Genomic DNA, 18296 nt, shown 5'->3' on the forward strand with positions numbered 1-18296 from the left:
GGCGTAGGGGGTGGTTACTTTTCCATTTCTTCCATTTCAGTTTTTTTTTTTAGGGCACATATTTTGTCACCAGTAAAGTATTTTGCCCCTAAAAGGTGTGGAGTACGGTGTGTTGATAAGTGGAAAAATAACTGTTCATACAAATTATGTGAGTCTGATGCACTGACAAGAAAATGCAGAATGTTTTCAAAGGGCTGTAAATTTTCTAAGTATTTCCTGAAATTTGTTGAACACACCAGAGCCTAGTAGTCATTGAAAATTTTGTCCTTTATACTAATAGTAATTTGAAATTATAGACCAGAAATTACAACCCAGCCCTTCAGAAACAAACATGGTGGCTTTTACAATTGTCATCCTGTCTATATGCAGTCCAATGTTGGTCTTCTTTTGGGTACAATAAGCCTTCATTCACAGGTCTCATTCCAGCAGGGGTTATTGGCCAAAAGAGCCACATAAAAGCTGGCAGCCATCACATGTCTAGTGAAAGACAGATATTCAATGCCGGTGCCTACACATTAAATATCCAGGGCTAATTTAGCCAGCAACGGTCAACATAAAAAAAAAATAATAAATGCTGACAGCTGCTGTCTGAATATCGACCAGATAATAACAAAAACTGCTCTTTCTGGTACCACAAAGACAGACTGGCAGAGGACTAATACTACAGACCACAGCGCCCTGCACAAGCTCACCCTACTGCAGCCTGCATAGTGCTGCTATGTATCCTTCTATCCCTAGGGCTGGGGATGCTGCCTCTTTAGCATTCCTAGACCTGGCCAGCTGAATTGAGTCAGGTCCAGATCAGGGCCTGTTGTTTGGCTGGCCACTATATACAACCATCTTTATTGCTGTCTGCCTGGCAGCAGTGGTCAGTTACTGGAAAACTTGAAAGCTTCCAAGAGGCAGAAGGAGTAAACTTACTGATGTTTAAGTTTTTACCCAACTTCAGCTGGATATAGGAAGGCGGTAGAACGAGAGGGCATGAAATGAGATTGAAGGGGGGCAGACTTAAGAAAAATGTCAGGAAGTATTTTTTCACGGAGAGGGTGGTGGATGCTTGGAATGCCCTCCCACGGGAGGTGGTGGAGAGGAAAACGGTAATGGAATTCAAACATGCGTGGGATAAACATAAAGGAATCCTGTTCAGAAGGAAGGGATCCTCAGGAGCTTAGCCTTGAATGGGTGGCAGAGACGGTTGGGAGGCGGGGCTAGTGCTGGGCAGACTTATACGGTCTGTGCCAGGGCTGGTGGTTGGGAGGCGGGGATAGTGCTGGGTAGACTTATACGGTCTGTGCCAGAGCCAGTGGTGGGAGGCGGGGCTGGTGGTTGGGAGGCGGGGATAGTACTGGGCGGACTTATACGGTCTGTGCCCTGAAAAAGACAGGTACAAATCAAGGTAAGGTATACACAAAAAACTAGCACATATGAGTTTATCTTGTTGGGCAGACTGGATGGACCGTGCAGGTCTTTTTCTGCCGTCATCTACTATGTTACTATGTATAAGTATATAGGGAAGCAAAAAGGGAGGTGAAATCTACTACTACTTATTTCTATAGCGCTACCGGAAGTACACAGTGCTTCACACTTGAACATGGAGAGACAGTCCCTGCTCAATAGAGCTTACAATCTTATTATAACAGACAGGACAAGAAAGGGATAAGGGTTAGGACAGACAGGACATATCAGGGATAGGGGACAGTTGAAGGTTTAGGAGTTAAAAGCAGCATCGAAGAGGTGGGTTTTTAGCCTAGATTTGAAGATGGCCAGAGATGAGGCTTGGTGTACCGGCTCAGGAAGTTTATTCCAGGCATACGGTGCAGCAAGATAGAAGGAACGGAGTCTGGAGTTAGCGGTGGAGGAGAAGGGTGCAGGTAAGAGAGATCTGCCCAGCGAGCAGAGTTCCCAGGGAGGAGGGTCAGCAGCAGCAGCAGGAGCTCATTTCCTGGGAGGTCTCCTGACTCACAATAGTGCTCAAAAACCTACATTTCAGACTAGAATCTACATTTTGGCATACTTGTTTATCTGTTGCAAACTAAGTCTAGGCTTGTGTGGTAAGTACATGAGTCATTATTGTAGCTCAATGGTATCCTATGAAAAAGTCAGCTAAAATGATTAGGACAATTTGTTTTATTTTAGCCATATACATCGTTGCTTTTTTTATGCAATAAAATACTATAATCCTTAAATATCTTCAGTATGTGTCAGCTCAGATGTGTATGCCATTTGTTTTTGTGAAAAGCTTTTGTGACTCCTGAAATAAAACATCTAATTTAAACGTCTTGGACCTGGTTGACTTGTCAATGAGAAACAAGTAATATTCTATTGTGTAAGTACATAGTTTACAGAAAGGCTTATAATAATATGCTTGAAATAATAATTAACTACTGCGCTTACTGCAGAACATCAGATCTTTAAAAGGAAGACCCATGAGATCAGATTACCACAAGAGTTTGGTTGGCAGGATGGTGCATAGCCCAGAGCATATCATTCTGTGCCACCACCCTCCATCTTCTAAATATCCCAGTGCAATTTCCTCCCCTACATCCCTGTACCCTGTAGTACTTCCTACCTGTGTGTGCTCCTCTGCCTGCTTCAGTCTGAAGTGTAAATGTGTTGGTGGCCTGCTAGAGACCTGCAAGACTCAGGATGAAGCAAGGAGGCACTCCCTTTTCTAAATTGCTTTGGATGGCTGTATTCCAGAAAGGTAAATTCATTAATATAACATGAACTTAAAGTTAACATAAAATTGAAAAATGTAAGTCAATCAGTCAATAAATACTGCACATATAACACAAATAAACACATTAAAAGGTGTCTTGGAACCAGTCAAGGTATTGTTACATATCCTTAAGGTGCAATACTGCCACTTCACCCAAGGTAAAGCCCTAAGGTGTATTGCTGCCAATACACCCAGGTAAAACTGAAACAATTAAAAAGATATACATCAATAGTTATCTCAAAACAAATAGGAGGAAATATATTTTTCACTCAACGAACAAGCTCTGGAACTCTTTGCCGGAGGATGTGGTAACAGCGGTTAGTGTATCTGGGTTTAAAAAAGATTTGGACAAATTCCTGGAGGAAAAGTCCATAGTCTGCTATTGAGACAGATGTGGGAAGCAACTGCATGCCCTGGGATTCGTAGTATGAATTGCCACGATTTGGGTTTCTGCCAGGTATTTGTGACCTTTCTTGGCCACTGCTGAAAACAGGATACTGGGCTAGATGGCCATTGGTCTAATCCAGTATGGCTACTCTTAGAATGATACTGAGATGGAAGGACAGGATGAGAGACTAAAGGAATGGAAGGCTGGGAGAGAGTTAAATGGAGTGGAGGAACTGGTGAGCAAGTTGAAAGATGTGAGAAAAGCTAAGAAAGACTAAGATGAGATGAGATGACATGGGAATGAAGGAAAGCTCAGATGAAAAATATGGAGCTTGGGTGATGATATGAAGCCTGCTGAGCTTAATTAAAGTGTCTGCCTGACTGCCGAATTCTGGGGTGGACGATTATTAGAAGAAACTAGGATTTGGATTTTAGAGTAAATTATAGGGGTTTTTTTGGTCCTGAAAGGGGGGCAGGATTGGGCAATTATTAGAAAGACTGCAGTTTGTTAAATCATACTATATAGATTAAAACATTAGTATATAATTAGAGACATGCTGCTTACAATATTAACACAATCTCGATACAACATTGTGCCAAGAGCTACTGATTTACCACATCTAGTACTCCAATTTTCAACACCCCATCCCCATCTATATATCATCTGTATACATAAATTTAGGAAGTTAATGTGTCTCATATTTGGCAATTGGCTCAGATTCCCCAAGCTTTCTATTTCCTACTGAATGATTATAGTTTCATCAGAAAACCAAGTATTGGCACTACGCATTGTTGAAATTAGACCATTAATAAATGATGTTTTGTCATGTTCAGAGGATTTGACATCTAGAGTCATAGCAAATCTTAGAAGTAATAGCAGACTTCCAGAGTTATTGTCTCAGGATGGCCTATGATATTCGGGCTGTGCCTGAATACAACTGTGCATCTCCACAGCCAGGGTCAAAATCTGCTTGCTTGTTAGAAGCCATGAATTTTGCTTCAGCACTTCTATTTTCAGTCCACTTCCTTACCAGTTACGATCTATCCGCCGCTTTTGACACTGTCAATCATGATTTACTTCTTGCCACACTGTCCTCATTTGGGTTCCAGGGCTCTGTCCTCTCCTGGTTCTCCTCCTATCTCTCCCACCGCACCTTCAGAGTACACTCTCATGGATCCTCCTCCACCCCCATCCCGCTCTCTGTTGGAGTTCCCCAGGGATCTGTCCTTGGACCCCTTCTTTTTTCAATCTACACCTCTTCCCTGGGCTCACTGATCTCATCTCATGGTTTCCAGTATCATCTTTATGCTGATGATACCCAGCTGTATCTCTCCACACCAGACATCACCATGGAGACCCAGGCCAAGGTATTGGCCTGCTTATCCGACATTGCTGCATGGATGTCCAACCGCCACCTGAAACTGAACATGGCCAAAACCGAGCTTATCATCTTTCCACCAAAACCCACTTCTCCTCTTCCTCTGTTCTCGATCTCAGTTGATAACACCCTCATCCTCCCCGTCTCATCTGCCCGCAACCTCGGAGTCATCTTCGACTCCTCCCTCTCCTTCTCTGTGCATATCCAGCAGACAGCCAAGACCTGTCGCTTCTTCCTCTTTAACATCAGCAAAATTCACCCTTTCCTCTCTGAGCACACCACCCGAACTCTCATCCACTTTCTCTTTACCGCTCGCCTTGACTACTGCAACCTACTCCTCACCGGCCTCCCACTTAACCATCTATCCCCCCTTCAATCCGTTCAGAACTCTGCTGCACGTCTTATATTCTGCCTGAACCGATATACTCATATCACCCCTCTCCTCAGGTCACTTCACTGGCTTCCGATCAGATACCGCATACAGTTCAAGCTTCTCCTTCTTACCTACAAATGCACTCAGTCTGCAGCCCCTCATTACCTCTCTACCCTCATCTCCCCTTACGTTCCTGCCCGAAACCTCCGCTCACAGGACAAATCCCTCCTCTCAGTACCCTTCTCCACCACTGCCAACTCCAGACTCCGCCCATTCTGCCTCGCCTCACCCTATGCTTGGAATAAACTTCCTGAGCCCCTACGCCAAACCCCTCCATACCCATCTTCAAATCCTTGCTCAAAGCCCACCTCTTCAATGTTGCTTTCGGCACCTAACCTTATACCTTTCAGGAAATCTAGACTGCCCCAATTTGACTGCCCCTACTTGACTGACTGTACATTTGTCCATTAGATTGTAAGCTCTTTGAGCAGGGACTGTCCTTTTATGTTAAATTGTACAGCGCTGCGTAACCCTAGTAGCGCTCTAGAAATGTTAAATAGTAGTAGTAGTAGTAGTAGTGATGGCAGCAATAAGTGGTAGCTCTATGGTAGAAAACGCTCACAGTGATGATGGTGCATACAGACAACATGTGATGGAGGATAGGGATGGAGACCCTTCTTGCCTGCTTGCTTGCAAAAGCTATGTGTACAGCAGTAGTGCACACCCACACACACCCTGGAAATACTGAAACAGACCACACTGGAGGGGAGAACCCTGAGACCCTGCCAACACCATAAACAGTGGTTTTCTCTGGGAAGTGGGTTGAGGAGCCAGATCTGAGTTCTCCTCATTATATCTAGAGGGGGTCCAAGAGGCCTGTGCTTTTTTTTGGTGGGAGGTAAGGGCCTGGACACCTACTGTTGTTAAGTTACCTGTATTAGCAAGACTGTGTTCAACTGATTATGCTTGATATTCTGCCTTTAGTAAAAAATAAATAAATAAATAAATAATAATTTAAAGTGGATTACAGTACAAATAATCCCCCCCCCCCCCGTTTACTAAACCGCACTGGTGGCTGCTGGTACACTAATGCCGACACAGCCCATTTACTTTGAATGGGCTGTGTATGATTGATGCACCAGGGGGAATAGAGTATACAATAAAATAAAATAAATCATATACTGCAGTATAGTTTTCAATTTTTTTCCAAAAAGTAAAGATGGTTCAATTCTTACTGAATTTCCCATGGGAGGGAATTCCATAATGGAAGACCAATATAACTAAAAGCATGATGTCATGCTAGACTGATCTTAGACAAAGGTGGGAATTGCAGCAGACCCATTTGAGAAGAACACACTTACTTTGCCACATACTGCGGAGTGCCTCTGTAATAACATTTATGCACCGAGGGGTCCTTTTACAAAGGACTGCTAGCATTTTTAGCGTGTGTATTAAACATACGTGCACTAAATGCTAGATACGCCCGTATATTCCAATGGGCATGTCTAGTATTTAGTGCGTGCTAATCATTAGCGTGAGCTAAAAACACTAGTGTGCCTTTGTAAAACGACCCCCAAATAAATAATTTTGAACCATATTCCAATTTCAACAGGAAGCCAGTGAAGTTTCTTCAAGTAGTGTGGTTTCCATGTTAGCTCACTTTAAAGGTTAAATAAGTAGAAACAAAAAAAAAGAGAAATAAAATATCGTTTTTATTGAACATAATACATTTTTGACTAGCTTTTGAAGACCATCTTATTTTTCTTTTTTTATTTTGTTTTGTTTCTCCAAGTAGAATTATATGATTTGATTTCCACTTCCTCAATAACAGCTTAGCAGCAACATTTGAAACCAACTGTAATTTTTTTAAGCTTGTCAAAACTAAACCATGATATAGTAAATTACAATAATTTATTTTTGACTGAACCTGCATGAAAAGATTTTCATATTATAAATAAGGGTGCAATCGATGAATCAAAAATAATATAAATATGTCTTAATTAGAGGCAACATTTAGAGCAGCATTTGTATTAAACTTCACCCTCAAACTTAAATGAACACATACCAGTATGGGACATCACAGTGATAAATTCAATCCCCCCTAGAAACCCACAATACCTTATTTTTTTTTTTGGTTTAATTGCAAACACCTCACAGCCAACCAATTAACAATCACTAACACTCAATCAACCTGATTTCTACTGCTGCCTGTTGCTGTGAAACATTTTAGTTATTTAATTTGTTTGCAGAAATTTGATATACCACAAGGGGTTCAACCATGGCATCTATGCGATTAACAATAAAAAATAACTTAGTAAAAGTGAAAAAGAAGGAATTTAAAAAAAAGAAAGAAAAAGAAGAATACTGGCCAGATTTGATTATTGTAATTCGGCTTTAATCAGAAGTTCCATGAAATGAGTAGATCGAATGTGAGTTATGCAGAACATGGCAGTTAGGTTAATTTATATCTTAAAACACTATGATTCAGTGAAGGAATACTATTTGAAACTACACTGGCTACTTATCAAAGAACATATTTGTTTCAAAATGTGTACAATGATCCTTAAGATCTTGTCAGAGAAGCTCCTTTGTATATTATTATTATTATTTATTGTATTTGTATCCCACATTCCCCCACCTATTTGCAGGCTCAAGGTGGCTTACATAGGTTAATAACATTGTCCATTCGGACAGTTAGTAATGTGTAGTGATTGGGAGGGGAGAAGAAGAAGGAGGAGGAGAGTGAGTAGGGAAGTAGAGAAGGTCAGTATATGTTGGATTTAGTGAATTCTCCTTCATAGATCTCTGACACATAATCAATTCCTTTTACAATTTCCAAGCGCTACTGCTCTAAAGTCAATTAGACACTTTTCCACATCACTTCACTACCAGATGGTTCATTATGGAACTGTTACACTTAATGGATATTTGGTCTAATGTTTGAATGTTTTATTGTAATTCCCAGAATGATTGTTTCTGGTTTTCTTTGTTTCTGTAACCTGCCTTGAACTGTTATTACTACTACTACTACTATTTAGCATTTCTATAGCGCTACAAGGCATACGCAGCGCTGTACAAACATAGAAGACAGTCCCTGCTCAAAGAGCTTACAATCTAATAGACAAAAAATAAATAAAGTAAGCAAATCAAATCAATTAATGTGAACGGGAAGGAAGAGAGGAGGGTAGGTGGAGGCGAGTGGTTACAAGTGGTTACGAGTCAAAAGCAATGTTAAAGAGGTGGGTTTTCAGTCTAGATTTAAAGGTGGCCAAGGATGGGGCAAGACGTAGGGGCTCAGGAAGTTTATTCCAGGCGTAGGGTGCAGCGAGACAGAAGGCGCGAAGTCTGGAGTTGGCAGTAGTGGAGAAGGGAACAGATAAGAAGGATTTATCCATGGAGCGGAGTGCACGGGAAGGGGTGTAGGGAAGGACGAGTGTGGAGAGATACTGGGGAGCAGCAGAGTGAATACATTTATAGGTTAGTAGAAGAAGTTTGAACAGGATGCGAAAACGGATAGGGAGCCAGTGAAGGGTCTTGAGGAGAGGGGTAGTATGAGTAAAGCGACCCTGGCGGAAGATGAGACGGGCAGCAGAGTTTTGAACCGACATAACAAGAGGCAGAGAGCCCAAAGGTGTCCTGAAAAAAGTGAGTTTTGAGTAATGATTTAAATTTGGGGATGGAAGGTTCCAATCTGATAGTTCTGGAATTTGGGGCCAAAGTAACTAAAGGCAGATTCACATGAGATGTTCAAGCAAAGGAACAAGGTAGAAGGGAGAGAAAGAAAATTATTCTGGGCAGAACAGAGGGTGCAGGAAGGAATATATGGAATGGGAAGGTTACTAATATAGATGAGAGTAGTAGGAAAATGGCCTTTAAAGACAAAGAAGAGCATTTTGAATTTAATGCAAGCAGAGGCAGGTTTGGTATGAAGGAGAGAAGAAACATGATCGATACAATGAGCATGGTGAAGAAGTTTTCTGCTATAGACTGGACAAGCTGAACATGCTTCAAGGAGTAGAGAAGAAGACCAGCGTACAGGGAATTGCAGTAGTCAAGGTGAGAGATGATCAAGGCAATGAGCTAAGAGTATATGAGAGGAAGAGAGAATGAACAGAACAAATGCGATTCAATGCACAAATAGAGGAGAGCAAAATTGCATCAATTTGAGGCTTGAATGTGAGTTTAATGTGGAACATGACACTTAGGATTTTTATTGAGTCCTTAAAAGGAAGAGAGTGACCATCAGTACAGAATGGGAAAGAAGAGTGGTGTAGGGGTTACGGAAAATAATGACCTTGCATTTAGAGCTATTTAGAAAGAGTAGATTATCGTTAAGCCAACTTGAAATGTGAGTGAGACTGGATTTGAGAGAGTTAAAAGAAGTGGAGGAATCAGACACGCAACAGAGGATTTGGATATCAATGGCGTAGCAGAATAATGTGTATCCCTGTTCTTGGTGAGCAGTGGGGAAAGAAAAACATTAAAGATGGAAGGGGTAAGAATGGAACTGTGGAGGAGAACAGATTGCAAGTTGAGGATTGAAGAAAAGGAATGAGCATGTGCAAGCTGAAAGATGTGTTCCGAGAGATAGCTAGAGAACCAGATTAAGACAATTCCAGAGATACCTAAGGAATGAAGATGGTAAAGAGCAAAGAGTGATCAACAAGGCCAAAAGCTGAGGAGAGATCAAGGGATACCACAAGTACGGCGGTGTGTTGGTCTACAGAAGAATGGATAGCATCATGAAATCCTACTTGGATATATGGGTGTCCGAACAAAATTCATCAGTTTCCCTAGTCAATGCTGTCAGGAATACATTAAATAATACAATTTAAAACATTAAATAAATCTCACAGGTATTAATATTTTGTAGTCAGTTTGTCACTTAATAGCTAAAAAGGTAATTTACATACTTTTTAAATAATTTATGTGTGTGTTTGCAATTATTCAGTTTATCAGATATCTATGATGGATAGAGGACAGATAGGCAAAGCTTTCATGCCATATTCTTAGCGCATAAAAACTGGGCATGCTTTGGACTGATATGGAGGACCCTGTAGCAAAGGGATTGAAAATTTGGGTAAAAGGCATGGAGATGGGCAGAAGGTGTTAGACTGAGTGTATATATACGTGTGTGTGGAAAACTGCAACTGAGCAGACTGGATGAGCCAATTTAGTTGTCTTCTGTCATCATTTACTTTGTCACTATGTTATAATGAGCTATTGTTGTACCTGAATTCCTTTAAATAGCTTTGCTAACAGAGCAACGTGTTCAGCCTATTGAGTCTCTTAGGATCTGATCTAATATCATACAGATTGAGGATGTTCACACAACTGACCTGAAAAGGTTTCTGTAGTGATTAATAGGACCAGTGAGTGCTCCTGGCTGGGAAAAGATGTAGAGATAGGCTTCTATATCTTCTTCTGTTAATCTACAACCATTCCTTCCAATTCCACTGGCTTGGCTGATGAACAGATTTTTAAGAAACTGAAGGAAAATGATAGAAATGCCTAACATATTGACAACTGAAGTGTACAAACATCAAAATACACTACGGTTATTTTAACTGTCTTTGGAATGAAAACTGGATTAATTCTGTAAAGAATTCTCAGATATCTACATAGGCTACATTAGTGACTATCAAACCACAGAATGCACTATTTTGTGGCTCACCCTTTAACATTAATAGTGCACTTAAAAACTGCGTAAGGTAAAAGAACCTACACCTTCTTTTCCTGCAGGTACTTCTTCCATCTAGAACAATGTGCATGGTTTTGAAAATCCCAAACTACTCTCAGTATTTACTCCTCTGCTCCAACCCTACTCCAAGGATACCTTCAATACAATGTGGATAAAAGTATTTGTGTTGTGAAACTACATCCACACTTTAACCTGCATAAAGGACAGGCAATTATTTTTTACACAGATAGAACATTTTTTCATTTGCACAAATCTTTATGAAAATTGCTCTCTGTTAGTAGCAGTAGCTTGTTCATTCATAAGGTAGCTTTGTTCAAAACATCTTATAAACCAAACAAATTGGTTCCAATTGAACTGGAAGCCCGACAGAGCAAGAGAAAACTCTGAGGCCCCTCACCTCTTCACTCCCAAAAGAGCACATAGCTGGCATGGCAGCACTGAGAGGTCCACTCTGCGAGACATGCATCATGTCTAGCAAAAGGGAAACTTACAAGGATGCTATCTATAAGAATACACTTTGGTAAATAAGCCTTAACTGCTGACTCAGTCGTTTATAGAAATGATTAATTTGTATGACAACTACCATCAGTGATACATTAATTATGGAAAGTGAGCACCCTGATTTAGCTCACCTTGAAATCGTGCACTGCAAGCATGAATTCTGGAAGCCAAGGCATTTGGAAAAAGAAGTAGTGAGCAGACTTGATCAGTTGTGAAGGGTGCTGAAGAACATATTCTGAAACAGAAATCCCCGTGAATTGAAAATGAAGTTGATGGCTTGAAACAAAACTATTAATATCAGTACCTTAAAAGATGCAGCTGATAACTGACTATATTTTATAACTGTAAACATCACAAGGTCATTTTAAAATCTGTAAAATGTATGTGAGCATGTATATAAGAAGGGAATCTATATACTTTAAAAAAAAAACCTTTGTGAATTCTGTACTTCAAGAAAAGCTGAAAGAAAGTCTTGACTTTCTTCCAGATTTTCTTGAAGTACAGAATTCACAAAGGTTTTGTTTTTTTTTAAAGAATATAGATACATACAATGTGTCATCCTATTAAAAGGTAGTGAAAGAAAAAGTGGCAGTAAAATATGTCAGAATAACAGAGATGATACAAAATAATTCCCCCCAAATAATATAGGGAACAAACAGGAGGAAAAAGATCTCAGCCTTAGTTTATTTTTACAGTTTTTATACATTTATTTCACCATTTCATATCCACCATTTGGATATTCCAGCACAGCAGTTTACAAGATTCAATTATTAATGAAGAGGAAATAGAAGTAAAGCAGTACTTGATTGTGGCGGGGGGGGGGGGGGGGGGGGGGGGGAGGGGGTATGTAGAGGAGGGCATTATATGAATAAATGGCCATCTTATACTACTACTGTCTTATGTACATTATGTATCTTTTCCCTTTTTCGCTATATGTTGTTCATGATACCTACATTGGTTCCCTATAAAAGAACGTATTGCTTTCAAAATCTGAACCCTACTTCATAAAATTATCTATGGTGAGGCCCCAGGATACATGACAAACCTCATAAACCTACCAACCAGAAACACATCCAGATCCACATGAACATACCTAAACCTCCACTACCCAAGCTGCAAAGGACTCAAATACAAATCAACCTATGAATCCAGTTTTTCCTACATAAGCACACAACTGTGGAATGCTTTACCAAAGGCTGTGAAAACAACGTATGACCACTTAAATTTCCGGAAATCACTAAAAACTAACCTGTTCAAAAAGGCCTACCCTTCCAATCCAACTTAAATGCCATGACTCTGCAATACAACAAAACCAAAGCACGAAATGGACATAACATAACTCTTCCACTTCCACTCAACAATGCCCCAACTGTGCCTGTTCCACTCTAACCTATCTTACCCAACATCACATTGTATTTGTTCTTAACGGAATCGGCACATGCCTCTCCGGTACTATGTAAGCCACAGTGAGCCTGCAAATAGGTGGGAAAATCTGGGATACAAATGTAACAAATAAATAAATGTTGATTGATGACTCAATGAACAGATTTAACCTAAGAGAAAGCTGTTGTTCTATGTATCACATCCGCAACCGGTCCCCCTGCCGCCACCCCTGAATAAAAAGGTCTGAAGGTTCTTTCTAAACTTTTGACAGGGTGGTTTCATCCATAAGTGTGGCAACTTACTCCACAGAGATGGACTCATGGAAGATGTCCAAATGAATCTGCCAAAATGCTGGTACAATCAAAAAGATTTTGCTGGGAAGAGCATAAGGTTCTTTTCATGGCTGTGGTTGTGTCCCTGCATCCAGACTCACCTTTTTCCAGTGATCTGGCTCTGTGGCTTCTCCGGACTGCTTTGTTCCTGCATTGATGCATTTGCTGCCTGGTGTTCCTGCCATCCAAGCCTTGCTCTGATGTTCCTGCTATCCAAGCCTCACTCTGGTGTTCCTGCTAGCCAAACCTCATTACAGTCTATTCAAGCCTCATTCCAAGTTGTGACATCATCAGCAAAGTCCTTTATAAAGCACCTTGGAACTCTCTCATGCCTGGCCTTTGCAAGAGGTCTCTTAACCTTGTCTTTGTGTTCCATGTTTAGATCCAATTCCAGCTTGGCTTTGTTCCTGCATGCCTTGATTTCTGCCTGGTTTTGCTCCTGTGAGTCTTGTCCCTGAATTCTTGTTCCTGTGTGGGGGGTTTTCTGAACCTTGTTTCTGAAAGTTTGGCTCTTGCTTTAGCCAAACCCTGCTCTTGGTTTCTGTTATAGTTTGACTATAGCTCCTGCTTTAGTCTAGCCCTCATTTTGTCTCTTGCTTCAGTTATATCCTGTTCTTACTTTCTGCTAAAGCCAAAGCTCTGTTCCTGCTTTCTGCTAAAGCCACCGCTCTGTTCCTGTTCCTGCTAAGCCAAGTCTGTTCCAGATTCCTCTTCCTGCCACGTCAAGTCTGTTCCTGATCCTGCCAAGCCAAATCTGGCTACTGCCTTGTCTATAGTATTGCTTCTGTTTGTTCCTGTTGCCTAGCTCCTGTCCTGTTTTATTTGTCAAGTCTGTGTCTGGATCCAGTTCTTATCCTGCCTTGCCGTGTCTGAACCCAGTTCTAGCCTTCTTCCTATGTCTTGCTGTGTTCCTGTGTGGGTTCAGTTCTAGCCCTTTGTCTTGCTTTCTTGCCTTGTCTGGATCCAGCTTCTGTCTTGCCTCTCTGTCTTGTCCAGTTGTGCCTAGTCTTGCTTCGTCTCATCTTGTCCTGTCCAGATCCAGTCCTTGCCTTGTCCATTTCTTGTCCCAGTTTTGATCCAGTTCAGAGTCTTGCCTTGTCCTGCCTGGGTTCCAGTTCTGGCCCTTTGCCTTGCTTTCCTTGCCTTGTCTGGATCCGGTCCTTGTCTTGTTTATTGTACTTTGTTGCCTCTGCCTTGCTTTGTCTAGTTTCCTGGTTTATTCTAGTCCTGTCTAGCCCAGTCTTGCATTGCCTAGTCCTATCTTGTTCTGACTTCTGCCTTGTGCCAGCCCAGGTGACTTGTCCGCCTCAGCTCCAGCTGCGGTCCAAGGGCTCACTATCCCCGAATCCGTGGCAGTTCTCAATGATGAACATGGTAGAAGATAGTGTGCTAGGGAAAATTGTAGACCTGAATGATGTTATATACCAGAATTAAGATCTTAAATGTGATCCTGTGATGTACTGGGTGGCTGTGTTCTTCCTTCAAAAGGGGCATTATGTGATCCCACTTCTGTGCACTCTTTATTAGTTTCACAGCAGTATTTTGAAGAATTTGAAGATGTCAGAGCTCAGTTGAGTAAGTTCACTTTGGTAGTACTGCGAGGCTGCCACCAGAGATCGTGGCAGCCATTTTGAAGAGGAAGCTGCAATGGGCAGGAGAGAGTGGGTATCGCTCCTGCACTTTGTCTGCTGGTCCATCAGGGATTAGGAAGGTAGGCCTGGGGGAGGGATGATCCTTGGAAGGCCAGATGGTGTTTGAGGGGTGGGAAGGAGGGAATGGGGGAGGTTTGATGCTGTTCCGGGGGTGGGATGGGGATTGGAATGGGGGAATCAGATGCTGTTCTGGGTAGGTAGGAGGGGAGATTGGAATAGAAAGGGTCATATACTGTTCTGGGGGGTAGATCGGAATGGGGGTGGGCAGATTCTGTTCCGGGGAGAGGGAGGGAGGAGATCCAAAGGGGAGGGCCAGATGCTGTTACAGGGGGGAGGGAAATGTGATCATAGTCATGGGGGAAAGAGGGAGGGAGAACAGAGTCGGAGGCAGTGAGAGGGGGATGACAATACTCTTTGGCAAGGTGGGAGTGACAATCACACTTCAGGCTGGTATCCAGAAGTTATGAAGGTGCCAGCTGATATTTAGTGCCAGCACTCGCACAGCTAACAAGGCAAAGTTAGGGCTGCTATTTATGTGGTCCTACATGTGTGGGCACCGGCACAGAATACTGCCAGCACCTGCATAACTCCTGGCTCCTCCACGACTCTGCTCCCGGAATGCTGCTCTCCTGTCCCCTTGATACAGCCAGTTAGTGCTGATATTTAGTGCCACTGCTTGGCTAAGTGCTGCTGAATATCGGCAGATGGGACACTTGAGAATGATTTAAATGAGCAAGGACCTTTCCTGCCCACTTAAGTTGCTTTCAACATCAGGCCCTAAGAAGCATTTGACTCCAGCACATCACTGTATTAATTGTTGTTTTCCACTTTCATTTAAGATTACAAGGACCATTAGAAGACTTTTTGAAATGCTGTCCTTCCTTGTTTTCAGGAAACTTGTCTGCAATTTTCTTTTTGCAAGAGTGCTAATTTGAAGTGTCATTCACTAAAGATGCTCAGCAAACCATTTTAGGGCACCAGAAATTAGTAGAACACTATAAAGTATGCAGTAAAAATCATATTACTTTACAGATTGTATTGAAAGACATACACTGGAAGAACCAGGCATCTACATAGTGGGCAGGCAAGCAGCACCTCCACTCTCCTTTCTCATCCCTCTGTTCCATGTCTTCCCTCTGTCCTACCACTGCTGCCCTACCTATTCCCTGTCCCAAGTCACAAGTAAATGCTGCTCACAGATCATCTTTTCAATGAGTTTTGAGGAAAACAGTAATGTCGAAACTGGGTGATAACTGCCCAGAGAGGTAGAATCAAGTTTGCAGTTCCTCACTAATGTGAAAAGAGCAGCAGTTTTCCAGAGATTAGGAAGGGAACCAGATAACAAGCTGTGTGAAACCAACTGATAGGCAAATGGAAAAAGCTCTAGGTTTGGAGCTTTTAACCAGTCTGGAGGAAGTGGGGTCTAATAAAGATGAAAGCTTTCATTGATGAAAGCAATTTCTTAAAGAAATTAAATTAAGGAAGATTAAAGGTGTTCCAAGAGGAGAAGCCTAACGAGGAGTGCGGTGAAGATAATGGTAAAAAAGAATCTGTGAGGGGAATGAAAGAAGACTCTAATTTAGAAATTTTAGAACAGAAATAGTGCACTAAAGTGTCTGCAGTAGGACAAGAATCTGAGGCAGGTGTATGACAGCAACCAACAGATGTAAATGTCAAGTAAATCGCAAATAATTGTTTAGAAGGATTTGGAGAGGATTTAATTAAATTTGAGAAATAGCTTTTTTGGCCTTGTACAATTGTAGGATAAGAACTTTTGTTGAGTTTTATAGGCTTGCAAAGAGGCTGAACTTCTGGTTTTATGCCACATGCATTCTGCCCTATGGACCTGTCTCTTCAGCAATCTAAGGCCCGGATGATATCAAGGCTTCCTTTGGTAAGGAGAGGGCCTACTAAATTGTAGTGGAGCTAGCAAACCCAATGAGTGGCAGACAGCTGAATGCCAACATTCTGCTTGACCATCTAAGTTTATTGCTGAGAAATTCCCAGGAAAGGAAACACTAATTGAAAAAAAAGCAAAAAGGGATTAAAGTAGTGAAGATGCCTCGTCCAGTAGCTCAAAGATGTCATACAGGCTTAGGTAAAGAACTAAGAAAAGGTAGATGAAGAAAAAAAAAGTAATGGTCAAGGTAGAGGAAATACCCTGAAATCAATTGGTTGAAGAGGAGATTGCTCTGAGAGATAACTAAGTCCAAAGTGTGACCTTTTAAATGTGTAGAAAAATTAACATTTTTGATAAAGGCCAAGATCTGCTAAGAAAGTAAGAAAATGAGCAAATCTCAGCTGAGATGGAATGTAAATGTGAAGCTTCATTGGCTTTTTCATGTTATAACACAAGATAATAGGGTATGAAAAATCAAAGAACTTAAGGATAGTGACTGATATTTCTTTTTCTGTTTTTAAAGACAATGAGTTTGTTTATTGAGGTATGACTGATATTGTGGCTAGCTAGACAGCTATCCACTGAATTTAAAACCAAATTTGAGGTCTTTTTCACCCTCAGATTTATTTGTTCCCTGCACATTTGGGTGAAAACCTTTTGTATAATCTTTGTTGTCCTATTAAAAGGTAGAAGTCATACTTGGAATGTGTGAAATCCAGAAACTTCATTCTGTAGCATCAGTGGTCTTCATTATACAGACAATATATACATCAGGTAATACATTAAATACAGTCTGCAGTGAAGATGAGTACAAAATAATTGATAGAATATAGTCCTCTTGTAAATATGTTGTGCACGGTACAGGAGTTAACATCTAACAGAAATTAGAAACAATCATACTTTTTACGAGAATCTATTACACCCAGTGGCGTAGCCAGACAGCCAATTTTGGGTGGGCCTGAACCCAAAGTGGGCGGGCACAAAATTTTCTCTCTAACCCCCTCCCCCAGCATTTCCCAACTCAAAAGATAAATACTTTGGCTGATGAAGATCCCCAAGCTCTGTCACCTGAAAACTTCCACCAAAGATGGCCAGAATTTACTTTTACCAAGCTTGGTCGGAAGCAACATCTCCTTGAGCCACCGATAGCGGCACCCCATGCGTGCTTAGTTGTCAGTGGCTCAAGGATGCTGCCCCCATCTGCCAAGCTCAGCAGAAGGGACTTCTGGCCACCTTCAGTGGAGGTCCTCAGCTAGCAGGGCTCGGGGATCCCCACCAGCTACAGCAAGGGTCAGGGCTGCTGTTAGCCATGCTGGGACCCAGGGCAGAAAATAAAGAAGCCCTCTCCTCTTTAATCTCCCCATCTGCCCTTACAGTCTCACACTGACAGACCATCACCAAATACAGAACAAGGGATTACAAATTAGAAATAAAAATATGTAGACAAAAATTGAACTGAGAACCTCAACATTTAGTGCAACACTGGAGAAATAAAAACAAAAATGCATTTCCTTTTCTACTGAACACAATAAAACTGAACATATTCCATTTAAAACATTCAAAATAAAATTATTTTTCTACCTTTTGTTGTCTGGACATTTTATTTTTCTATCATGTTGGTTTCAGTTTCTCCTTCCCACTTTCCCGTCGTCTTCTGCTAATTCTTCAAGCAACTGTTGTCCATTTGTCTTTTCTCTCCTCTCGTTCCATTTCCTCACTACAACTGCTTCTGAAATATTGATCTTTCCATTTTAGCTCTTTCCTTTCTGTATTTTGTTCTTTTCTGCCTCTGTCTACTCAAATTTAACCCTCTTTCTAAACTTTTTCCTCCTTTTTACTTTTCAGATATCTATCAAATTTTCATCTCCTTTCACCCACTAGCTCACCCATATCCAAACTCATTCCTTCCCAGCCTTCCATTCCCTTCCATCCTCAATCTACACACCATTACCATATTTCTACCACCTGT

At 41.4% G+C, this 18296-nt stretch overlaps 1 protein-coding gene across 1 annotated transcript in view; it reads right to left on the reverse strand.

Annotated features, from left to right (window-relative positions):
- Window positions 1-18296, reverse strand: part of LOC115459421 (epoxide hydrolase 4-like) — a gene marked incomplete at its 5' end in the record, with an annotated part of 58696 nt that overhangs the window by 16292 nt on the left and 24108 nt on the right. Inside the window, 2 exons of the mRNA XM_030189246.1 lie at window positions 10198-10346; window positions 11192-11295. Of these exons, the coding sequence (XP_030045106.1) occupies window positions 10198-10346; window positions 11192-11295 (253 nt within the window). The remainder of the gene's footprint in view (window positions 1-10197; window positions 10347-11191; window positions 11296-18296) is intronic.

The sequence above is a fragment of the Microcaecilia unicolor genome, unplaced genomic scaffold (genome assembly GCF_901765095.1).
Source record: "Microcaecilia unicolor unplaced genomic scaffold, aMicUni1.1, whole genome shotgun sequence".
Lineage (NCBI taxonomy): Eukaryota > Metazoa > Chordata > Amphibia > Gymnophiona > Siphonopidae > Microcaecilia > Microcaecilia unicolor.